This window comes from Lissotriton vulgaris, chromosome 5, assembly GCF_964263255.1.
Source record: "Lissotriton vulgaris chromosome 5, aLisVul1.2, whole genome shotgun sequence".
NCBI classification, from domain to species: domain Eukaryota; kingdom Metazoa; phylum Chordata; class Amphibia; order Caudata; family Salamandridae; genus Lissotriton; species Lissotriton vulgaris.
The window spans coordinates 201,903,736-201,929,260 of NC_141693.1; the positions used below are offsets into that span (position 1 = coordinate 201,903,736).

The following is a 25,525-nucleotide window of genomic DNA, read 5'->3' on the forward strand; positions in this document are numbered from 1 at the left end:
TGGGCCGGGCTAGGTGTGGTGGTGTGTGGGGTATTAAAATGTAGCAAGGGGTACCGGAATTCAATTTATTCTGGGGGTCCCCTGGCTGCAATTAAAAAGTGGGGTTTAGCTCACTAGGTGTCAGCAGGTTAGGTCGGGTGACCCTAGATGAGGCTAAAGGTGATGTTGGTCGACATGTTTCACGCTGTGGGTCTAGTCACCCGCGATTCATCAGGACCTTAATAATGTGCAGGGGCAAACATGCTAGTGTCATGTGTGTCTTTTGTTACCTCTGTGGGTACTCCTATGCCTAGACATAGAGGGAAAGAAAAAGGAAAACCATTAAATGCTAATATGCATGTAGTTAGTTCCAGTGGATGCCAGAGTGTTTATACAGTAAAGCATGCCATTGAAGTTGAAAAAGCATGCCTTGCAACAAAGTCTGTGTGCAAAGTGCGCAGTGAGGAGCACACACAACTGTTGAGCCTGTGAGGAGGTTGGTGGTAAAGTGTAGGCTAAAAGCAATAATTAAAACCAGTTTTTCCAAAAGGATTTAAAACATTTTTACAGCAGTTTCTGAGGATTGGGCTGCTCCTATAGTGTAAAAAACGAGCAGGTATGTTTTTTATGACACCATTTGTAAATACATGCATTACTAAATAAACCAAACCAAACACACACTGTGTCCCAAAAGGGTAAATGAAAAAATGGGAAAACACACATGTCCCACTCACCTAAAGGTTGAGGACTACATGCCACATGAGGGGTCGGCGGGACTAGACAGCAGGGAAGAGCCCAAGGTTTATGCTGGAGATGTAAAGTAACATAGCGCCAGGAATTGGAAAGTGGTTAAGGCTTCAAGCTATCTCCAAACAGAGTAGGGCTTCTGAGGTCAAGGACCTCCACAGTGTCTCCCTTAGTAGGATCCCTGTCTAGTGGGACTCACCTCTATTCTCCTGTGTCCGCGCAGATCGACCTACCCTTCTCCGCCGAGCTCGAGTAGATGTGTGAGCTCGGCGGCCGGGGAAATTTAAAGCGCGTGGACAGGTCGGCGTGTGACGGCGCGTCTCCGCCTTCTCTGTAAGGTCACGTGGTTGGGGCGCATATTGTGGCGGCCATCTTATAGTGGTGTTCTCTTGCGTATCACCCTATGTTTGTATCGTGATACATGTAGGTAGTGCCTATTAATTTCATATGGAACGGGAAAATAAGTTAATGAAATTCCCCCTTAATTTTGCAAAGACCCGATATCTTTGTAGCGCGTATGTAGTGGTTTTAGCAAATAAATACGCTGTTAGGTCACGTGGTTGGGGCGCAAATTGCGGCGGCCATTTTGAAGCGGTATTCTATTGTGCATAACCCTGTATATGCCTCGTAATAAATATAGGTAATACCTATTAGTTACAAATGGACAGGGTAAGGGAGTTCTTGAAATATCCCATTTAACTTCAAAAGTCACATAGCCTTTATCGTGCGTGTGTAGCGGTTTTGCAAAGAACTACTCGCTCTTATGTGTGAAGTGTGGCAGCTACTTGTATGATGGGCACAAAATATGCTCCGGGCATTTTTAAAACTATGTGGTTGTGCATACATAGCGTCGCGCTATGTATTGAAGAGTTTGTTACCATGGGGTGCTTGACATAGCACGTGGGGCATGTGGCTTAGTGTGTGGCGTCGCATTGTATCAAGTGTATGATTGGCAACAGGGACTGATGTTAAAATGATACAGCTGGATCACTGTCAATAATACAGCCCATGTGTAGGGCCAGTGGTGTATGTAAGGGAACGGGAAAGGATCTTGATATCCTATAGCGAATGCCAAGGGATATCCTCGTTGAGGCCCTGTCTGTCTGTGGATAATCGATGGATCCATCTTTGCTCTTTTCGGAACAGGGCATCACTTGGGCAGTTAGGGCTGGCTTCAAGTACCACCCATTTCATGGAGTCTTCATCATGGTTTTGTTCCACAAAATGTTTACACATCTTTGTATGGGTTTTTTTGCAACGAAAGTTGCTCCGGTGTTCGATAATTCTAGTTTTCACTGGACGGGAGGTCATCCCGATGTAGAGTAGATCGCACGGGCACTTGAGCATATAGATGCAATGTGATGTATTACAATTAGTGTGGTGTCTGATCTCCCATTCAAAGGTCTCCGAGAGTTGGATCGTCTTAAGTGTCATGGTGTATCTACAAACTCCACACATTCCGCAAGGATAGTGGCCCGTTACTGGGGGTAGGTGCCAAAGTGTTTGTTGGGTATCTTTTTTGGTGTTCTTGGGTCTAGTACTGATAAGGATGTCCTTCAAGTTTTTGGATCTTTTGAAGGCGAACCTCGGTTCTTCTAGTGCTAGCTCGCCTGTATTGAGGATCCCCCAGTGGCGTCTGATGGTACCCCTAATCTCAGTGGACAGAGGGGTGTATGTTGTCACACATGTGATTGGTTGACTCTCAACCGGGGGTCTCTCTTGTCTCTCTAGAAGTGCTTCCCTGTTGTTATTTCTAGCGCGCTTTCTGGCTTTTAGGACATCGCATCTGGGGTAGCCCCTGTCAAGTAGATTCCTTGATAAGATTTCGGACTCCTTTTTGTAGTCAGATGTCTTACTGCAGTTGCGTCTGATTCTCAAGAATTGCCCGAAGGGCAGATTGGTACGCAAGGCCCTTGGATGGTGACTCTTAAAATGTAGAAGACTGTTACGGTCAGTGGGCTTGCGGTACATGGTGGTGCTGATGTTCCCATCTTCCAGTCTTATAGTTAGATCTAGGAAGGCGATCTCTTTGGGTGAGGAGGTCATCGTAAAGTGTAGGTGGGGATTTAGAGAGTTGACCCAAACCAGGAAGGCTTCATGTGACATGGGTGGGCCTTTCCACAGGATCAAAATGTCATCAATGAAGCGCTTCCACAACTTGATGTTATACTTGAAAAGGCATTGGTGCCTCGTTGATAAAAGTATTTCTTTCACGAGGCTGCCCCCTCAGTGTTAGGTTCCGGCGTGGGGCCTCTTTCTGCTGAGCCGTGATGCGCGGTGTCCATGGCTTGGGTTGGTGGTCCGTCTAGGTAGCGGTTCAGATCTTGGGGGTCTGTGAAAAAGTGTTTTTCCCGTTGTCTATTATCTTGAACTTTGCAGGCGCTACGAACGAGAATTGTATGTTTCTACTTGTGAGTCTCTGGCGTAAGGCTAGGAAGCCTTTCCTGGTGTCCTCTGTGGGTCTTGAGTAGTCCTGAGTTAGGATAATCTTGTGACCCTTCCAGTTGATCTGGTGGTTTCTGCGTACATGTTTAAAAATGTCTTCAGTGTGTTGTGATCTCAATGGTTTGCATATGATGGGACGAGCATATTGGGGCGTCACTTACTTGAATGCAGGCAGTCTGTATGCCTTGTCCAGCTCGAATTGTCTGGTGAATTTTAGATTGGTGAGCTTGGGAATAAGGTCTTCTAGAAATGTGGCGCAGGACCCCGAAGCACCTTCTGCCTCTTCTGGGATCCCGAGACTTCGTATGTTCCCTCTGCGGTTCCGGTCTTCCATCTCCGCTGTTTGTTTTTGGAGGCTCCCAGTTATCTCTGCTAGTGTTTTCACCTCCTTTCTCGCAATGTGGGAAGAGTCTTCTGTGTCGCTGCTCCGCTGCTGTAAGTCTGATGTTCACTGAATTCAAGTCGGCTCTTACTGCTGCAATCTCTAGTTGGATTGTGTCGAGTTTTGTGGATTTCACCAGGTCATGCACTTCCCGCCAATTTCTTAAGTTTCATTTCCAGGGTGCTATTTATGTCACGTTTTTGTTTGATCTGCGAGTCCGATGTCACTGGCTCTCCTTTGCTCTTCTTCATTTGCTGTTGCTGCAACCAAATTTCTCTGTCTGCCATGTTCCTTGTAGTTCTTTGCTTGAATATTTGATCTTTTCTGCTTTTTTGGTCCTTCCCCCTGTGTGCTGATTATTTGGTCTCTTCTGTCTCTGTTGTTCTCCCGTTCTTTCTTGTTTCCGTTTTGCTTGAGTTCCTGCGGGGCCCGTATGCTGCTCTGTGGGTTATGTCCTTGTCTGCCTGTGAACTTAGAGCCTGGACACCTCTTTGTTTGTTGTGTCCTATTGTTGTTATTATTCAGTCTGTCTTTTCAGTTGGTGGCGCTTGTTTAGCACTATTCACCCTCGGTGGTAGTTTGTGCTCTCTAGCAGCTGTGTGTTGGCCGGTTGCTACCTTCTGAGGGCATTTGTTGCTATTGGGCTCTCCTTGCATTGTCCCAGTTGTTGTTTCTGGTTATTTTAGCGTGTTTCCTCCCTTTTATGCGGTTTCTCTTTGCCCTTACTTGAAACTTCTTTTCGTTCTTCAACCCCAGCCTGTAGTCTTTGTGTGTACCAGCACTCGTTCCTGGATGTTGTTTGGTCTCCTTCTCTGTTCTGGGTTGGGTTGCGCGCAAGCTGGGTCTCTGGGACCTTTTCTCTTCCCCTATCCCTTCCGCGCCTTATCTTGGCGTCGGTTTTTTGCTTCCAGGGTCCCATCGCTTTTCGTCCCCCCGTGTGTGTTTTGGGGAGTTAGGGTGAAGAACCCTTGGGGCACTTGTGGGCCGGTGCTGCTGCGCTACGGCTTGCCCTTGGCAGACTGAGCTGATTTGTGTGGGCGTGATATGAGGTGTGGGTTTTTTGATCTGTGGCGATGGGGTGTGTTCACTGTTGTTGGTTGCGAGGCAGCGCTAGGTGGGGGTCCCCTCCGGTCTGGTCTTGGGGGAGGAGGAGGGGGGTGTGTGTCTCATTTGTTGCAGCAAGTTAGCCTTGGGTTCGCAGCCCCTCCGCCGCCATCCGGTCACTCTCTAAGTTTACGTTCGTGCTATGAGACTATAATGGGGACCCCCGCCGGCGCTCACCTCTAGCGCTATTGGGCGCCTCCGTTTTCTCCTTCCTCCCGACCTTCCTTGGTGATGCTGTCCTTGTGTGTTTTGCTGGTCTTGTGGGCCGCTTTTCGTCCCCCTCGTCTATCGTGCTGGCCCGGTCACTTTATTTTCCTTTGTTTGGGCGCCATCTTGCCTCTCGCTCTCTCTGGATGACTTGCTTTTCTGAACGTTTTTTCCTCCCATTCTGAGCCTTTTATCTTGTATGGAACAGCTGCATTCTGTGGCGCAGATGTTCCGACGTCCGGGGCTACCTTACTTCGTTATTTGGCCTCGGGCTTACACAGAGTATTTGTCCTCGCTAGCTCCGTTACGGGCAGCGGCAGGATCAGGCAGCCATTAGCTCTGCCGTCCAAGCCACGCCCCAGAGCAAGGACTTTCTAAAGCAAGAGCCCACTGAGAAAAAGCCTACAAGCAATTTAAAGGTCTCTGTGAATATCACTGCATCCATTCAACCCTTGTTTGCTCTCTGCTTCCTTTTAAGAGCTCATGCTCTGCAAGATCGTATCTCAGTCTTCATTTTTTTTGTTCAGATTTCAGAACTTCAGTCTTTTCTTGCAGGAACCAGAACCTCACCCAGCAGCACTTTGAAAGAATTATGGGATGTTTGATATAGGACATGGTTCTTTACCAAATGGGAGAGTAGGGTTTGCAACCCAGAGTACAAGCTCAGCTCCTACACATAGGTTCCTGAAGCACTCTCTGGAGAAAAGTGTGCTCAAAGGAAACAACTTTCACTAGGGTAAATGTACCATTCTAGCCTAGTCGGGATCATAGCTGTGTTAATGTTGGTATTTATAGGATGCTAAGCCCTCCCCCACCATGAGGTGGCTATCTTCATTATAGAGCCTGTTCCACGCCGGTGCCAGTTGTCTTAGGCACTAGTGAGCTCAACCTCCTTGATGAGGGAGGGCTCCCGATTTGAAATGATGTAATGGTGTACACATTAACACTAAGCTCACCATATGACAACGAGGAAAATGGGGAACAAAAAAAACAAGAGAAAGGATAAGATTACCTGGGGGTATGCCATATATTGTGTTGCTTTTATTCTTACCGAGGGTGGACTTAATAAAGAGGGTGAAATTGATTCACCATGTGTATTAGGCCTGCATGTTTCATCCCCTGAAGAGTGTATATGGGGCATATGTATGAAACCCATTTCCCATTCGCAAATGGGCCGATTCTCAGAATCGGCCAGTTTGCGAATGAGAAAAAGCCTTTTGGGATGTATCATCCCAAAAGGCCCTCGCAAAATAGGGATTGCAATTTGTGATTCCTTAAATGCGATATACAAAGCACCCAAGTTGTGCGATTTTTCCTTAAGAAACCTCAAATTACCACCAACTTCAAGTTGGTGGTAATTTGCGATTTCTTTGAAAAATTCACTTTTTTGCATTTTTCAAAGTGCCATGTGCACACATGTACATTTCAGGGGTGCAACAGGGTGTCCTTTTGACACCCTGGCACCCTTGAAATTGCATTCTCAATTTGCGATGCTCGAATTGAGAATCACAAATTGAGAATGTCTTCCCATTCATTCCTATGGGCCTCGAGGCCCATAGGAATGAATGGGGAGGTGTTCTTTAATTGCGAATCGCAATTTGCGATTCACAATTAAGGAATATGTAGGATTTGCAAAAATATTTGCACATCCTACATACATAGCGTTTTGCGAATCTCAAATAGCGATTCTCTAAAAATCGCTATTTGAGAATCACAAATTGAGAATGTCTTCCCATTCATTCCTATGGGCCTCGAGGCCCATAGGAATGAATGGGGAGGTGTTCTTTAATTGCGAATCGCAATTTGCGATTCACAATTAAGGAATATGTAGGATTCGCAAAAATATTTGCACATCCTACATACATAGCGTTTTGCGAATCTCAAATAGCGATTCTCTAAAAATCGCTATTTGAGAATCACAAATGCATCCTTTGATTCATATGCCCCTATGAGATTATTTGGTCTGAACTGTCGTGCAAGGGACTTGGTGCCAGTCGCAGAAGTGGTACAGTTGGTAGTCTGATGGAAAAAAGGGTATCTCAAGCTAAAATATAGTAATAGCGACACACCAGCAGAGCTGACTCGGTCAGGGGTAATCTGAATAAAAGCCATGGCACCAGGGGGCTAAAACGTAGCCCCATGGAGGGCTACTGAGCAGGGTAACTTGAACCTGTGGCTTCAAGTTTGCTATATATGATAGAAATTTTGAGATCGGATAGGATAGGGACAATCCTGCGTGAAGAAGGCTGTGTAGTTGCATGCTACCACCTTTTCATTTTATGGTGTAATGTTCTGCTCGCTGCCCCGGAATTGTAGACTAGGGTTGTGCGCTCGATCTAGTTTCTTCCATGGAATAATATCCAGTACTTATATGAAAGGAAGTCCACATTTTCCCTTCTGATGCAATGCATTATATTCTCCTCTCCATGCAGGTCTTCAGGAATTAAGATTCTGCTGTATATTCAAGTCTACAATAGTGCGAAATTGTGGTCTACTAAGTTCCTGAGAGTGAGCACCTGTCCTGTACTCCTAGTGAAATAGCATGGAGCAAGACCCGGCTTCTGACTGAGGTCTTGCGATCTATAACGCTACTATGGAATCCTTCCATTGGAATGAGCTACTGCCGTATCCATCTGCTGGGTTCCTTTAGCATCAGAGCCTGCCCTCTAAGCCCTTTGTTATAAGAACTTGTTGTTTCACGATTTAATTGAATAAGATCCTACCCTCTGCTCAGGTCCTGTACGTTAGGAACTCTTGAAGCCCGAAATAGGATTTTGCATTCTACATTTGTAATTGTGAATTTGGCTCCTACTAGATTGCTGTGCTGGCTGATCCTACTCTGTACTCACATATACTCAGCAAGATCAACTCTCCACTAGGGATTGATGGGAAAGGTCCTACTGTTTGCTGGAGTTATTTGAGTAAAATCCTGTTTTCCAGCCAGGTCTTACTGTGCTCCAAATGTGGGGACTTTCTACAGACAGATATCCACCTAATGACTCTCCTACCACCATGACAGACGTCCATAAAGCACCGTTTATTGTACTATATCATTCTAGTACCTTTCAATCCACGTGTATTTGTAAAGATCTAAACAATCAACGAGCATTTAACCGAAAATACAAGGAAGATGGTGGGCCGAACTGCCAACCCTAGGGTAATAGTCTTAATGTGTATCTGAAAGGGTAAGAGGTTATATACCCCCTGCCACCAACATCTTCATCTTCATGCCACAGCAGCTCTGTAAAAAAAAAAAAAAACACACCCACCCCTGGCACAAGTTCTGGGCTGTTAAAATTGTATCTTAAGTATGGAAGAGTACCTCCAGGAATTAGGACATATTATTTTTCAGGTAAGTACGATTTTTCCTTCAAAAGAACAGCAAATAAGCTCCATGTTATTTAAAGATGATACATTATTTAAAAAGTAACTACGATAACTGTTTTAACTTTGGGTTTATGCATTTTTCTCTGTACATGCTGCTTGCTTCAGTACCATCTTAAATCTGTGCAAAAGTTGAGCACGCAAATGAGGTGTTGGATAGTCTAGCTTCACTCTGATGAAACTCAGTAGGGACAGAACCAAGACAATGTAATACGTAATTGAGAAGGCAGACACATTTTCTTTAGCTATCCAAGCAGGAGCCTGTGGTTCTGGGCCATCTTGCTACAAGTACCAATCCAAGCAGGGGTACCTTCTAGGAGAGGAAAACTAACTTGGAAGAGACTTTAGTCACATCTCCTTGTATGCCACACCTGTGCATTGGGCTTTCAAGTGATGCGAGGAATCTTCCCAAGGCTTTCCGAAGGGGGCGCCTTACCGATGGACTGATCACAAAATAATGCCAAAGTTTCCTATTCAAATTCCAACTTGGAGGTCACTCAGGAATTCTGTTTTTATCAGTTAGTCAAGAAACACCTGAATATATTCATCTGTAATATAATATATTTTCATATTAAGTTTGGCACGTGGCTTCCATGGGATTTTAATGCCATCTATTATTGTTCCCATGCTGCTAATATGAAGCTAGCTCACAACACATTCCCAAGGTGTGTGCTGCTTCAGTTTGTTCTGGTACTTAATATGGTTTGCTTTCATTTTGAGACCGGGTGAGTCAGTCCATGTTAGTTTCGAAGAAGTAAACGCTTTATTTATTTATTATTTTTTTTTTTTGTAGCCGTTGCAAACCTTACACTATTTCTGTCCTACTAAAGCCTTTGGATGAACACCTATTACATTTGTATAGTGTGATGTTTATGCCTCTGTTGTAACCAGAAGAAACATTAAGTGCTAAGAACTCATACTCTGCCCTTTTTATTCTCTAGCTGCTCTTTTTCTATCACTTCCCTTAACACCTCCCTTTTACTTCTACCTCTGTTTTCTCCTTGAAGTTGTTGATCCCCTTGCGTCTTTCACATTGTTTTCGTCATCCTGCTTTCATCCATTGCTTCCATTTACTTCACCTTTCTTTTTTGGCTTGTGTTGCGTCCTATTTCTTATAACCATTTCAACCTCTTTATTTTTTTGTTACTTATCAGTAGGTCTTTTCCTAATTTCGTACCTTTCCTGTACTGTATTTTTTTTAAATTTATATTGCAAATCTTCATTTCTTAACATTGTTTTTCCCGTAATTATTTCCACTTCCTAAATGTTGTCTTTTGTTTATTCTTATTAACTTTTCCTTTTTCTGTCTGTTGCTCATGCTAGTTTTTATTTTTTATTTTATTTGGTCTCATTCAATGACTCTCTCTTGCAGGTTACAAGGGCCATTTCTTTTTATTTTTTGCACTGTTTTCCTGTCCTCATTTCTCCTTTTTCATTAGTTCTCTTTCACACTATGCAACTCATTCTCCTCCTTTATAAATTGTTTATCGTTCTGTTTTCTGTTTCTCATGCTCTTATTATTTCATTTTATTTTTCTTTCTTTCTTTCTTTTTATTTTTTTCTTGATAAATTTAATTTTTGCTTCCTTACTATTTTTCGTGTTTGATCTTTATTCCTTCTTGCTTCTTAGTTTTTCTTGGTGCTTTACTCTCTAGCTTTTTTGTCTTTATCCATTGTTTTTGTTTCTCTGGGACTTTCTTTCTCTATTAGTTTTTCTTCCTTCTTAACTCTTCTTTCATTCACTGGTGTTTTTTAATTTGTTCTCTCCTTGTTTTAACCTGCATGTCTGTTAAACCCTCTGTTTTGTCCTCCCACCGTAGTTCGGCCTCATACACTGTTATTTTTATCATGGTTACACTTGTTCGCATATGTGGTAACCCTCTAGCTCTGTTTCTGTAAACATTATAGCTTTATTTTTTTTTTGCACCTTTTTGCTAGGCTCCTATCCCCACTTGTGCAGTTTATCCCCAAAGACTGCCCCAACCCTCTCTCTACCGGCTTTCTTTTTCACACCATTCAGTGCCTTTATCAGACTCTGTTTCCCTCTAGTCCCCCTCTGTCCTATTTTCCCACGTGTGTGCTGGTTCTCTTATTTGGTTGGTTTCCCTCTCTCCTTGGTTCAGTTTCTTTCTGCCCAAATATTGTCACTCAGATTTCCAAATTCCTCCTTTGTTTCTCACTCTTGATTTGTTTTTAGATCCCACTCTTTCTCCTTCTCACTATCTAGCCCAGTCATAGTTTCTGTGTATATCCCATAGTGCAGATCCTCTCTCCAGGTTAGTTTCACCAATGCTGCCCTGTTTTCGCTGCCACTTCGTTTTAAGCCGGTCTTGGCTTCCTCCCTCCCTTGGTCTATCCTCTTCTGTTGCATTCATCAAGCTCAGTGTTGCCATCATTTCCAGTCTTTCCTCCTGATACCTCTTCTCCATCAATTTCTGTTTTTCCCTAAGAATCAATTTCTTCAACAATTTGTTTTTCCTTCTGGCTCAGTTTCTCTGTACATTCTAACTCCCTCTGTTTCTTCCGCCAACTATATGCAGTTATTGCAGATTCCTTCATTTTTTGCTTGTTATTAGTGCTTCAATATGACATTGTGTTTTTTATGCATGTTTACCATTTTTTGTCTGTACAGACCAGGAAGCAGAAGAGGAAGTGTATGACGGGCAAGGAAGCTACAAACTGGAGGGCTCTTGGCTCAAGCTGCGACAGTTCCACGGCTTGATCGTAAAGCGGTTCCATTGCGCCAAGCGCAACACCAAGGCTCTCTTCTCCCAGATCCTCCTGCCTGCCTTCTTCGTCTGTGTAGCGATGACAGTGGCGCTCTCAGTGCCTGAGATAGGTAGGTTTTCTTACCCTTTGACAATTACAGTTCCTTGGAGGTGGCTACCTCAGTGTAGTACATGTTTTAAAACATATTCTTCTATGTTGAAAGTGTGCTTGCCTGTTGGAAAAATATCAAATGTTCACAGTGAACAGTACCTATTTAGCATGCTGCACTTAGAAGCCACCTTTAACGAATGCATACTCTTTTGGAGTGATACATGTGTATGTGGGAGGTGCAGTATTTCGTCCTCGGGGTTCCAGCTTAACAAAAACAATTATTTAGAGTTTGAAGATTGATATAGGTAATATTTAATTCATTGGATGTGTGTAGCCAATGGAAGTAGGGTTTAAGACTTTATACTTATGATCTGAAAGAAACACGTTAGTATTAGATTCCTTACCTTCGAATATCCCCAGGCGTCAGACTGGATCCGGAAATTTTTGCGAAGCAATACCCCTGCGCGTCGTTAGGCGTCGTCTCCGGGTCCGCCCTCGTCGTCGGCGTCGTCTGCGCCGGGATGACGTCGTCGGAGTACTTAGACGCCGCCTATGCGCGCTGACGTCAGTTCTTCTTTTTTCCGCGCCAGCTAGCGCAGATCCGGAGAAGCTCTACCCCTTAGTCACTTTTTGACTAAAACTTTTTGATCATTTTTGATCTTCTTCGAGTCGCTCGACTCTTCAGGTGCCGGTAGGGATGCCCGGGTTCAAACCCTGCTCGAGGTGTAGTCGACTGATGTCGAGTACCGACCCCCATCGCCGGTGTCTGCTGTGCCTAGGCCTCGATCACGACGACCGTTCCTGCTCCGACTGTCGAGCTCTGACGTCGAAGGCTAGGCGGGAGCAGTCCCGCAAGCGCCTCGAGCTGCGGCAGTCGGCCCTGCGCCATTCGAGGTCCCGGTCCCATGGGAGGTCGCGGGGACGGAGCCCTCACAGCTCCGGAAGTCTGCATTGGTCTTCTGGTTCCTCCTCCGCCCACGCGGCTCCGCAGTCGCTAGCGCCGCATCCTGCCCCATACCTTCGGGTCCCTGAACAGGGTGCGGCGCCGGAGGAGATCGAGCGGTACCTCATGGCCATGAGGTTGCTCTCTTCTCCACCGGACCCCACGGCGCCTTCGGGCCCAGTGGGTCCGGCTCCGGGGCCTAGCGGGTCGAGTGCTCCGGCACAGACGGCGCAGACTGCTTCGGCCTCGGCGACTTCGGTCCCGGCGCCGCAGGCCCCGGCCGGATCCGGCTCCGGATCCGCGTCCGGGTCGACGCCGGTCGACCTCACGACCTCGCCGGCACCGTCCCCAAGGGTGTCACCACCGGCGCAGACTTCGGTCGACGTCGGCTCCAGTTCTTCGGTCAATCCCGTTCAGCCGTCGACACGGCCCCGTTGGGCGCCGTACGAGACGGCTCTGGGTACATTCTACTTTAATGAACGGGCCCCAATTGTTGATCCTGGCTACCAGGCATTGGGTGATGATGAGGACTGGGAGGGGTCTGAGGACCCTCTGACAAAGGAATGTCAGGACGTAACGGACTGGACAGAGGAGATTGGGGAAGCCAGCGGCCTGGATCTTTCTCCAGACACTGCTGTTGTCTCCCCTCCAACCGTGGCTACGGAGGAGGGGGCAGCCTATAGCGTAGTTCTGATGCGGGCAGCTAAGGCCTTAAATCTTACGCTCCCCTCAGCGGCTGTGAGGACTAATCTCCTCACCGAGGACCTCAAACCGCAGTCAAGCTCGGTCGAGCCTCTGCTGCCGTTCAATGAGGCCTTATGTGACATTCTGCTGGGCACCTGGTCCAAGCCCGCCTCAGGACAGCCTGTGGACAGGAACACGGCCAGAGGCTACCGCCCGGCTCCAGGTGACCCAAGTTTCCTGTCGACCCATCCGACCCCTGAGAGCCTGGTTATACAGGCCTCTAACTCCCAGACGCGTTCCCGTCGGCACCTCCCGACAGGGAATCCAAGAGGTTCGAACAGTTTGGCAAAAAGGTGTTCTCGTCCCTTAGTCTGGGACTGCGGTCAGTCAACACCGCATGCCTCTTGGGCCGCTACACCCACACCCTGTGGGACACGGTTGCGGACGTGCTGCCACAATGCTCTGAGGAGGTCAGGGCTAAACTCGCCCAAGCCCTAGCGGAGGGTCGAGATGCGGCACGGTCATCTATCCGGTGCGGACTGGATACCACCTATACGCTAGGCAGAGCGTTGGCCACGACAGTGGCGGTCAGACGCCACGCCTGGCTACGGTGCGCCAATTTTTCGGCCGATGTCCAGGCCACGCTTCTGGACATGCCGTTTGATGGCCGTCGCCTGTTTGGCGACCAGGCAGACTACGCGCTTGAGCGCTTTAAGGACTCTAGGGCTACAGCCAAGTCCTTGGGCCTCTCGGCCCCGCGCCAGCAAATGGGTGCCTTTCGCTCCTTTCGTGGCCAAGGAAGGGGCGCCCCCACACGGGCCGTCAGCTACACACCGCAGCAAAATGTCCAGCGCGGTGGCGGCCGTGGGAACCGCCGGGGAGGCGGTCGGGGTCCTAGGCAAGGCCAGTCCGCACCCGCTCCCGCAGCTCCCGCCTCAAAACCTTCCTAGTCCGAGTTTTCAGGCCCATGTGACGCCAGTGGGCGGCAGGGTCCGCCATCACCTCTTCCACTGGCGCACAGTCACATCGGACAGGTCGGTGGTGCAAATCGTCCGAAGGGGCTACTCCCTCCCCTTCGAGTCGACCCCTCCAGCCATGCCACCGCAGTACCACCTCGTGTCGGGGGACCACTTGCAACTTCTGCAAGAGGAAGTTACAGCCCTCTTGGCCAAGGGGGCCATCGAGCGCGTTCCTGGGCCGGAAGTACGGTGTGGTTGCTACTCCCACTACTTTCTGGTCCCCAAGAAGGGCAAAGGGAGCCTACGCCCTATCTGGGACCTACGGAGCGTCAACGGCTTCCTCCGGAAGGAGAAGTTCAAGATGTTGACTTTAGCTCAAGTCTTGACTGCCCTAGACCCACAAGACTGGATGGTGGCGTTGGACTTGCAGGACGCCTACTTTCACATCCCTGTCCTGCCGGCCCACCGACGTTACCTGCGGTTCACGGTAGGCCTCGAGCATTTTCAATTCACCGTGCTCCCCTTTGGCCTCACAAGCGCCCCACGGGTGTTCACGAAAGTGATGGCGGTGGTCGCAGCTCATCTGCGCAGGTTGGGGGTTTCAGTCTTCCCCTACCTCGACGACTGGTTGTTGAAGGCGGGCTCGCCCCAGACAGTCGTCAACCACCTCCAGATTACGGCGTATCTCAGCTGGGGTTTTCCATCAACGTGCCGAAATCACACCCGTGCCCCTCTCAGAAGCTCCTCTTCATCGGAGCTGTTCTGGACTCGGCGCAGTTTCGGGTGTATCCTCCCGAGCAGCGAGTCCGGGATATTCAGGCGTTGATTCCCATCTTCCAGCCGCTATCCTGGGTTTCGGTCAGGTTGACGCTGCGGCTCCTGGGGCTGATGGCCTCCTGCATCCTTCTTGTGCATCACGCCAGGTGGCGGATGCGGGCTCTGCAGTGGGACCTGAAGTTTCAGTGGGCCCAGCATCAGGGCAACCTGTCCGACCATGTCCTGATCTCGGAGGGCACTGCGAGACAGTTGCAGTTGTGGCTCACGGACCGCGATTGGGTCAACGGCAGGTCCCTCTCCCTGCCCCAACCGGAGCACATGGTTGTGACGGACGCGTCCCTCCAGGGCTGGGGAGGCCACTTGGGAGAGGCGGAGATCAGAGGCCTCTGGTCTCCGGCGGAGTCCCAGCTCCATATCAACCTTCTGGAGCTGAGGGCGATTCGTCTAGCACTGAAAGCATTCCTCCCCTCTGTTCGGGGGATTGTAGTGCAGGTGTTCACGGACAACACCACCGCCATGTGGTACTGCAACAAACAGGGCGGTGTGGGGTCCTGGACCCTCTGTCAAGAGGCTCTGCGGCTCTGGCAGTGGCTGGAACATCAGGGCGTGACCCTGGTGGTTCAACACCTGGCAGGTTCTCTGAACGCCAGGGCGGACGAACTCAGCCGATGGTGCTCGATGGATCACGAATGGCGTCTGAACTCGGACGTGGCGCAAGGCATCTTTCTGCACTGGGGAGAGCCTTGGTTAGATCTATTTGCCACCGAAGAGAACGCGCAATGTCATCAGTTCTGCGCGTTGGAATTTCCAAGGCGGCACTCGCTCGGCGACGCATTTCGTCGCGAGTGGAGTTGCGGTCTGTTATACGCCTTTCCCCCTATACGGACTGGGCTCGAAGGTACTGGTATCCCGAGCTACTCCACATGTCAGTCGGTCCCCCGATCCGTCTGCCTGTTCAGGAGGACCTTCTGTCGCAGCAGCAGGGGACGGTCCTCCACCCGAACCTGTCCACTCCACCTCCATGCTTGGAGATTGAGCGGCGGCAGTTGAGGCCATTTGACTTGCCTCCTGAAGTCTGTGATGTCATTCTGGCAGCCAGGCGTGCCTCCACTAAGTCGGTATACGCCTGCCGGTGGAACAAATTTGTGGCATGGTGCACAGCAAAGGCTGTGGATCCCCTTTCTGCCCCTCTTTCTGAGGTTCTTCTCTTCCTTCTTTCTCTTGCCCAGCTGGGCTCTGCTCTGGGCACTCTCAAGGGCTACCTTTCTGCCCTTTCAGCCTTCTTGAAGCTACCAGATCAACCTTCTTTGTTCAAGTCCCCTATAGTGAATTGTTTTCTGAAGGGCATCACGCACATGTTTCCACCTGTCCCTTTTGTGATGCCCCAGTGGGACTTGAACCTCGTTCTTACTTTCCTGATGTGCACTCCCTTTGAGCCACTTCACTCTTGTCCTCTCCGTTTTCTCACCTTAAAGACGGCTTTCCTGGTGGCCATCACCTCTGCCAGAAGGGTGAGTGAGCTCCAAGCTCTATCTTGCAAACCTCCCCTCCTGTCTGTGCATCCAGACAAAGTGGTGCTGCGTACAAAGCCATCTTTCCTGCCCAAGGTAGTCTCTGCTTTCCACATCGGGCAGTCCATCACCTTGCCCTCTTTCTTCCCGCCTCCGCATCCCTCAAAGGATGAAGAGTGGCACCCTCGTCTGGACCCAAAACGTGCGCTTTCATTATATGTGGCGCGCACACGCCAGTTCCGGGTGGACGACCACCTCTTTGTTGGCTACGTGGGTGCAAAGAAGGGACGGGCGGTGCATAAGCGGACCATCTCTCTGTGGGTTGTCTTATGCATCAAGGCGTGCTACTCCTTGGCTAGAAAGGAGCCTCCAGTCGGGCTTAGGGCCCATTCCACTCGGGCCACGGCGGCTACTACTGAGCTGGGTCGGGGAGTTCCCCTGCAGGACATTTGCCAGGCGGCGACGTGGGCCTCGCTGCACACCTTTGCGAGGCACTACTGCCTGGATAGTCAAGTCCGGGGGGATGGCTTCTTTGGCCGTTCCGGCCTCCAGGACTTCCTGGTGTGAGTATTGGTTCGCAGACCCACCACCGGGGTTGGTATTGCTGGGGTATCTATTCTAAGGTAAGGAATCTAATACTAACGTGTTTCTTTCAGATGAACAAGTTACTTACCTTCGGTAACGATATATCTGTAAGAAACATTAGTTAGTATTAGATTCCTTACCACCCCACCCATCCTCCCCGTTCTGCGAACTGATACCTAAGGTTAAGGTTCTTCCCCTTTCAGGGCCCTAGTTTCTTGGCACCAGTGTTGGTTCTACCATGGCTCTGCGTATCTGGCGCGGAAAAGCTGTGGCTAAGAACTGACGTCAGCGCACATAGGCGGCGTCTAAGTACTCCGACGACGTCATCCCGGCGCAGACGACGCCGACGACGAGCGCAAAAATTTCTGGATCCAGTCTGACGCCTGGGGATATTCTAAGGTAAGGAATCTAATACTAACTGTTTCTTACAGATATATCGTTACCGAAGGTAAGTAACTTGTTCGTTACAAGCATTATTCTTGCTTCCCTAGATTCCTTTTTCTGGTTTCTGAAATTGTTTATTATTGGCCTTGATGAGGTGATGAATAGTACGGAATTTTACAGGATGCAGATGTGAAAATAACATAGATGTATAAAGGAATCCTTCTTTATTAATAAACCCCCAGTTCACCGAATAGTTCAAAATGAATTAATGTGTTTTTGTTTACCTCAGTTAAACTAGCTGAACACATTTGGCCTGATATTGGATTAACCTGAGATCTTTTTTGAGAATAATATACAATTTAAAATGGCAATATTGTTTTAAGTGTAAAAGCCTGGAAATGTTTGTTTTAATTTTTAAACTTCCCAAGTTGTTCCTTGCAAGGTCGAGTAAGTCATTCCATAGTGCACCATACACCGTGAACCATCGCTGTGCCCTATTAAGACCTCACATAACTGGCAGGAACACTTTGAGAGATTGACCCTGCAAATGGGACAGATGGGAACAACTCAGTTGTAGTTTTGGACACACTAGGGCAGATTCCCTGAAGTATGGTCGACATTTGAAAGAGGAAATTACTGTGCGAACACTGACTAAACTGGCACCTACCTGAATTCGAAGCAGGCATGTGTCTCCTGTGTGGCTTGAAAGTTATAGAGTCAGCCCTCTGTCGAACGTGGCGTCTTAAGTAATTTGCTAATTGGATTGTGGTGGGACTACGCAAAATAGGCCTAAAAGTTGAGGGAAATAGTCTTTATAAATTGGTTTTTACATCGCAATGCCTTTACAACACATTTATTACCACGCAAGTTATTCCCACGTAAAGGCCTTTACCTTGCACTTAAGGTAAATATAGGGACTTGTGGGGCCTAAACCCCCCCCCAGAAAAAAATACAAATTAAATTTTTCCTCTTCTGTAATATATTACAGATGTATATTTGTCACATACTAATTTATATTTACTATATTGTTTTGTATCCTATGAAATTGCTTATCTATGATCTCCAATAAAAAAAATTATGACAAAAAAATTAAATATGAATGTAGTTATATGTAATATTTAAACTTACCTTACTAGTACTTACCTTAGTTTAGACTAATAGTGCGTGACAGTGGCATGCGAGGTAAAAGCTAAAAAAAAATGTGGTGTAAAAAATGCATTGTAAAGGTGTGCAATGTTTTTACTGCCTTGTTCCGTCATAAAAACAACTTTTTTGAGTTGCACAAAAAGTGCCTTAGAGCACATTTGTGGTTGAGAATCACTTTCTGATCAAGCGCACATGCACTGTACATTTCTGCTCATTTCACTACTTCAGATACACAAGTCACACTTACTACTGGAGCCCCAACGATGCTGCTGGGAGCTGACATAGATGGTGCTTCCCAGTGACGCTTGTAACAAATTCAAGACAGATTCTTCTCTTCTCAAGATTCCATTGAGTTAAAACTTGGGTGCTCATTACGATAGCGAAGGACTGCCACCATCAGCCCGTCGGTGGTGGTCCCCTGCCAATCCTAAGGACCGGTCAGACTGCCACATTACGATGGCGGTCAGATCGGTGGTGGTTGGAAAATCCAACCTCCACGGTTCCGCCATTTGGACCGCCTGCATAGCCCAGAATGGTGGCGGTGCCTGTTAGGCACCGCTGGTCAGATTAGGGTGTCAATCCACTCCAGCCTTTACATGGCGGTTCAACCGCCATGAAAAGGCTGGCAGGGATGGACATTGGGGGCTCATCGCAGGCCCCTCTTCCCCCTGGACCTTTCCTTTGGATTTTGGGAGGCACCTATGGTGCCCCCCTACATATCCCTGTACCAAGTGACAGGCAACGCATGGTACCTGTCACGTAGTACAGGGATGTGTACAGCATCCCTTTTTAACATTGCGGCGGGTGCTGCAGCAATGTTAAAGGTGGGTGATGCGACCGCCACTATAGCGGTCTCATCCTAATTCCTATTGTGGGACTACCGCCCGGTTGGCGGGTGGTCCCAGATGGGAGGCAATGGCAATGGCAGATGGACTGAAGTCCGTCCGTCATCGTAATGAGGACCTAAGATATGAACACCCATAGGTATCACAAGGGCAAGCTACAACCTCCTCAAATATATTTGGACAATGTGAGAGGCTTTTGCTAGTCACCTATTATGGCTCCTTCTTTGATTAGCCAAGTTTTCCCCTTTGTGATCACTATATGAAGTCAACTTTGTTAAGATTTTTTAGAGGGGGGTCTAAGTACTTGAGCCTAATCCGAACCTCTTGTCTTTCCAGGAGACCTTCCTCCATTGATTCTGACGCCGTCTCAGTATCACAACTACACGCAGCCCAAGGGAAATTTCATACCTTACGCCAATGAGGAGCGTTCTGATTACAGGTACGCGTCACACCTGCATTTCTGGCAGGGAGAGAAGGAACTTATGTAAGTGTCATGGTTACTAGGGGCGTAGTTGAAGGTAAAATAAGAGTACCTGGAAAGTACACATTTGCAAAATTCCCCATAATCACTAAAAAGAGTTTTTGGATTGTATGCAAAAAAATCAGTATCTACCTTGTGTTATCAAAAAGCCATTGAAATTGCCAGAATACTTTTCTTGAGTGGATTTTACTGTCACAATTCAAAACCTGTAAACCATTGAAATGCCTCAGTTATAACTAATGAAGCAGATATTAGACATTCACCCATCTAATGCACAAGTAACATTTTTACAAAGGAAATTCCACAAAACATCACAAATTACGGAATGATGATGTCACTGTTGACATGAAATGAGGCTAGTTGAGAAGATCTGCCACTTAAAGTTGCCTGAATGGTGCTACCTGCCAGATTACTTGAACATACATCATCATCATCACATTGCCCCACCCCGAGGGTGCTGACTCACTTTTTAATCCTGCATTCCTTTGAAATGAAATGAAAAATGGAATACCAGCATTTGTAAAGCGCCTAGCTATTTCCGGAGAGGTGTCCCGGCGCTGGGGCCCTCAGGAAGATTGATCAAGCAATTGCCCAGAGTCACATGATGCTGGGCTAATCTGCCGCCGGTGCCGGGGATCGAACTGTGAACCCCGTGGTCCGGAGTGAAGCACCCTGGCTGCTGAGCCACACCTCTTCTATTGAATTGCTTAGGCATAATCTATGCCATATAAAACCCCAAAAACAAATTATTGATTACTGTGGCATGCCCAGCTACTTCCACGTGCAGCACAAGCCAAATAATTCATGAAATCCCCAAAACAGGCAAAGAGAAGATTCGAAGACAGCATTTGTCATCCTTCTACCCTTTTCTGTGAAATGAGCCCATTCCTAAATGAAGATTTGTCCTCTCTCTTCTGGTGTTGCGGAAAGAGGCAAATGGCCACCTCTTCTGCAGTTTTTTACTTCCATAGACCCCCACCCTCTATGCTTACATCCTTCCAACATATGTCTACTCTAGTCCTCCAATCAACTTACTCATATGTGAGCAATAGCCTCCAAGGTCCATGCTACCTGTGTAATTGTGGAATCTAATTTTTCATGCAGATTGCTTTATAAGTTTTGAATAATATATGTAAAATGCATTTACATGCCCATTTCAGGTATAGCTGTGCGCTTCAAAAGTACCTGCCCGAAGTTGTGAAACCTGTACAGATCACATTGTATGCTTCATATCTGTGATTTGCTCAGCTGTCATATGTGCTTGTTCCATACTTGTGAAATACCCAAAAAAATAAGAAATAAAAAATCACCGTTGACGTTATCCTTGATGTTACAGATGTCACAAATGGTTCCACTTTTTCAAGTATGCTTGTTGAACGGTGAAATATTGATATATATATTCTCTGGAAGGACATTTCGATATGGACACTGTATACTGCAGCCATATGTGTTATCAGTCTCTTGTCCCACCATCCCCACCATGGACAAACTAATCTCACATCTATTAAGTGTTGTTTCCCATTGGTAGCTCTATAATTAGTGAATTGTTCTATAGCTGTGTTCTCTTCCTGTGTTGCCCACCAGGGAGATGGCCAGCTCCCATCTTCCTCTTTCCAACTTCTCAGTCTCTCTTAGATTGATCTGGCCTAGGTTGCTGCTAATACTCCGCTTCTAACTCCACTCCTCCACTTCTAAAAGGTCAACTAAAGAACTCTTTAAGATGGTAAAAAAAAGTACTAACATTCCTGATAAATAATAATACTGACTTCAATCAATCTTTCTGTAACACACTTGCTTTGTTTTTTCATTGCCAAAGTTGAAGATGTTTATAACACGTTCATAGCTAACTCCACTTGAATCTCATGGTCTGAAGACGATCTCCCCTCCCTCCAAGCTAGAAACATTAGCTTTCCTTCTCCCCACTTACTGCAGGTCAGGTGCTCAGCTTGATCAATTCTATTAAGTTGGGCTCCCCTTTGGACCCATGTCCTCCGAAAATAATACAACTGGTTCCTAAAACTGGATCAGTGCATCTGGCAGATATCTTAAATGGAATGTTCAGCTCTTACTACCCCTTTGGATTCTAGCACCTATCGGTCCATATCATACCTGCCGTTCCTGGCCAACAGAATTGAAAAGGCACTGTCCTCTTTCATAAACACCAATCACTTGCTCAACCCCACTAAATTTGGGTTTAGGAGCAAGCACTGCATGGAGTCCACCTTGATGGTAGCATCTGAGAACATAATATCTAGCCTGGACATAGGAGGAATTGATTTTTTTTGCTCTCTTGGCGCCTTTCAACACGGTCAATCATGACTTTTCGATTGATTGTCTTTACTCCATGGGAATCTAGGGAGTTGCACTTGCTCTCTTAAAATTCCTTTTGTCAGAAAGGGAATAATTCACCACTTTGAGCGAATTTGTTTCTGATCCGTTTTTCAAGGAGCGGCAGAAGTCCGTTGTCATTGCCCTTGTGCTGTCCAATCTGAAAGTAACACGTAGTGATAGATTCCATACCTTAGAATTACCCCCAGGCGTCGGGCTGGATCCGGAAAGTTTTCGTCAGCGGTACCCCTGTGCGTATGAAGGTGGCGTTGTGCGGCTCCGCGTCCTTCATTGGCATAGTAGTCACCAAGATGACGTCGCGGCAGCTACTTGGACGCGGCCCTCACGCGCTGACGTCAGTTCTTTCTTCTTCTGCACAAGCAAGTGCAGATCCGCAGAGAGAGGAACCCCCAGTCACTTTTTGACTGAGTTTTTGTAGGCTTTTTGTCTCAAATTTTTCGAGTCGATCGACTCCTGGTGCAGTAGGGATGCCCGGCTTCAAGTCATGCGGGGCTGTCGTGCTCCGACTGCCGGGCCATGGCGCCGAAGACTTTGCGGGAGCGGTCCTGAAAGTTGCTGGAAGTCCGGCATTCGGCTCCACCGTTCATCAGGATCGAAGTCTTCGCACTCTGGATCAGGTAAGACGAAGCATTCCAAGAAGTCGAAGAAGCGCCATCGCTCCGACTTCCCATCCCTGGTTGCGCAAAGTGGCTGAGGATGCGGTTTGTGCCTCCCCAGCGGCTCCGGCAGAGCCTACGAAGTCTCTGCCGGCCTACTCGCCCTTCCCGGGTCCGTCGGCGACTCCGGCCCAGCGGCAAGAATTTCAGTCAGCCATGGCTCGCCTTTTTGGGCCATCTGGCCCGCCGGTGCGCTGTCGGGCCCCACGGGCCTAAAAGGGGTCCTAGCTCTTTACTGCCGGCGGCTCCGGCCTCGGCATAGCTGTCGGGTCCGGCCCCGGTGCCGCAGGGTCCCCATGGATCCGGGCTCGGATCCCAGTCGACCCCGGTTGACCTTGTGACATCTCCACGGACGTCGACCCCCTCCGGCACCACCTCCGACGTCGCCCGGCCCACCGAACGATGTCGCCCCCAGTTTCAGCTCCGATGTGGATACGGCACCGGACCTGCGTCTCTCCATGCCGATTCAGACGCCGATGGGGGATTTTTTCTCCCTATGTCCATCCTCCTTGTTTTCGGCCTGTTTATCGGCCTTCAGAGGAAGGGGAGAACTCCCTACAGTGGCCTTCAGGACTAACCTCCTGACAGAAGTCCTTCAGCCGGCAGCTACCTCTGCGGAGCCACTGCTGCCTTTTAACAAAGCACTTTCGGAAGTTCTTTTGGGCACCTGGTCCAGGTCCAACACTGGGGCTCCTGTTGATAGGAATATGGCCTGATTCTATCGCCCGGCACCGGGCGGCCCCCTTTTCCTTTCCTAACACTCCACTCCTGAGAACTTGGTTGTCCAGAATGCGGCAGCTCGACTACTGCTTGGGATTCCCGAACATCAGTCATCACAGGCCCTCAAAGAGCTACATTGGCTGCCTACTAAAAGGCATATTGAATTCAAGGCCTTATGCATTGCTTTCAAAGCACTTCACAACTCTTGCCCTGATTATCTCAAACACAACTTCTCCTGGTATATATTCTTGGTCTGCAGCCAAGAACATAATTGTTCCCAAATTCTCAAGGAAATGACAGGTCTTCCCCAATTTAGGAAAGCAATAAAGACATGGCTATTTTGCCAATAGATTTTTCAACCTCTGACTGCTCTCTTAGTGAAACCGCTGTTTCTTTTCTCACATTCTTGGGTAGTGGCAGACCTAAGACTGCTCTAGCAACCGAGTGCTTATCTATATGTATAAATTTTCATTTAATTTCGCCATTGCATTTTATGTGTATGGTGATGTTTACAGCTGGGCTGTGTAACTGTTGAGCCTTTTATGTCCAAGTGTTCAGTGTGAGGACTTACATATTTAAATACACATAGTACGACTGCATTGTCAAATTTTATAAAATATTTGTGAAAATGTATTCTATTTGAGCTTCATTAGCCTGTTTCCTCCATGTCTGTTTTCTATGAGGCCTTCTTTGTGTGAAAAGTGGTACTGCAGCCTTACAACTGCACTTAATTTCTGTAAATATATATTGCTTCTGAGTGAAATAGAGCCACTTCCCGACATCACCATGTCTTTGGCAAGCAGCAGAAGTTAAATTCCAATAATTAAGTATGGAAGAAAACAGATGAGCTTAGTAGGGATAGCATTTCACTAACCTTGCTATTCCCAGTGGGCCATAACGGTTGGGAAAGCTTGGGGAAGGTCACAGATAAGAAGGTTCCATGGGTGTTGCGTTTGATAGGGAGAACGACTAGTACCCTACACGTGCCTAATGGCCTTGTATAGTACATAAGCATTGTGCTCTGGGTTACATTACCATGTCAAAAGGAGGCAAACTTTAGTCAAAAAGTTGGCGTTTCCTCAACGCATTGAACAGATTTCTTCTCGTCTCTCTCTCTCTCTCTCAGGATAAAGCTGTCTCCTGATGCTAATCCTCAGCAGCTGGTTGCCACCTTTCACCTTCCTTCTGGCATCGGAGCCACTTGTGTCTTGAAGACTCCATTCAACAGCACACTGGACCTACTTGTGCAACCTCTCAATCTCAACAGTCATCAATCCAAGATGCTTGCGGCCAAGTACTTCGATGCTATGTGTGTGGACTCTTTCACCCAGGGGCTGCCCCTCTCCAACTTTGTTCCTCCTCCCCCATCACCGGCTCCATCTGATTACCCGGTTTCATTGGATGATGATCTGTTGCGCTTGTGGAATGCTACCATGACTTATTCTACACCTGTTAAAGGTAAAGCCTGTTTGAGGGGGCTCTGTTGCTTTTCTTGAAGGAGGACAATGGGCATATTTGGAAATTTCACAAATGGACCTCAACGTGCCAGATAATAACACACAGTGTTGAGTCTAGGGGACTCTTACTAAATTTTTTGCTGATACTCGCAGCCCTTTTTGATGATCCTGTCTGTGTGGAATGTAGCCGAGCGAGTTAGTACACTGGCTGCACAGCAGTTTTATCAATCTGTAAGGCTAAGATTAAAATTCCAGCAGGTTGGTACAGCTTTCCCTGCTTATGAGTTCATTATCTGAGTAATGTTATTTGCAACACTACCAAGATTCAAGAATAGGGGTAGCAGGGCAAGACTGTATAATGCATGTTATCATTAGCCCCACCTTAGGCTCTTTGGTGCATGGCTATAAGTCATCCTACCTAGAGAGTACTTGGGGACCCACTTAACTGGCAATGCTAGAGTCAGGTCGTTATTAGGTTTACTAACCACTGAGTTGTGCAAGTAAAGGGCTTGGTATTCCTGTTTCCTTGGAAAGGAGGACTGATGCCCCCAACTTAATTGCTCATACATAAGGCATCAGATCCAAAGCACTGTTAACAATTTACAGTTTTGGTTGGATGGATGAGATAAATCCCTACAATAGAGTGTCACTTGCTAATTAGTCCAGAGCTCTGCATATATGTTCTAAGATGGGGCCCTGTAATCCTTCTTTTCAGACAGTCTTAGAGCCTGTGTACTCTGCTGCCTTTGTGCATTAAATGAAATAAAACTAACCTTATTTCCACAGGATTCAGGCCCACCTGTGTTGCCAAATTAGGCCTTCTACATGTTGAGGTTCCCCATAACCATTTTAGTTCATCAGTCTGAGTCAGAAACACAGCAGTTGTTTTGAGGTCTGTACAGCTTTGCAGTCTTGATAAAGCAGGATATGGATTTTAGTTAAGCAGCTCGGTATCGCAAT

At 47.4% G+C, this 25,525-nt stretch overlaps 1 protein-coding gene across 1 annotated transcript in view; it reads left to right on the top strand.

The window, feature by feature from the left end:
- ABCA2 (ATP binding cassette subfamily A member 2) overlaps positions 1-25,525 on the top strand; it is a 696,743-nt gene that overhangs the window by 539,569 nt on the left and 131,649 nt on the right. Inside the window, exons 28-30 of the mRNA XM_086921159.1 lie at positions 10,881-11,087; positions 19,239-19,341; positions 24,235-24,566. Coding sequence (XP_086777285.1) covers positions 10,881-11,087; positions 19,239-19,341; positions 24,235-24,566 — 642 coding nt within the window. The remainder of the gene's footprint in view (positions 1-10,880; positions 11,088-19,238; positions 19,342-24,234; positions 24,567-25,525) is intronic.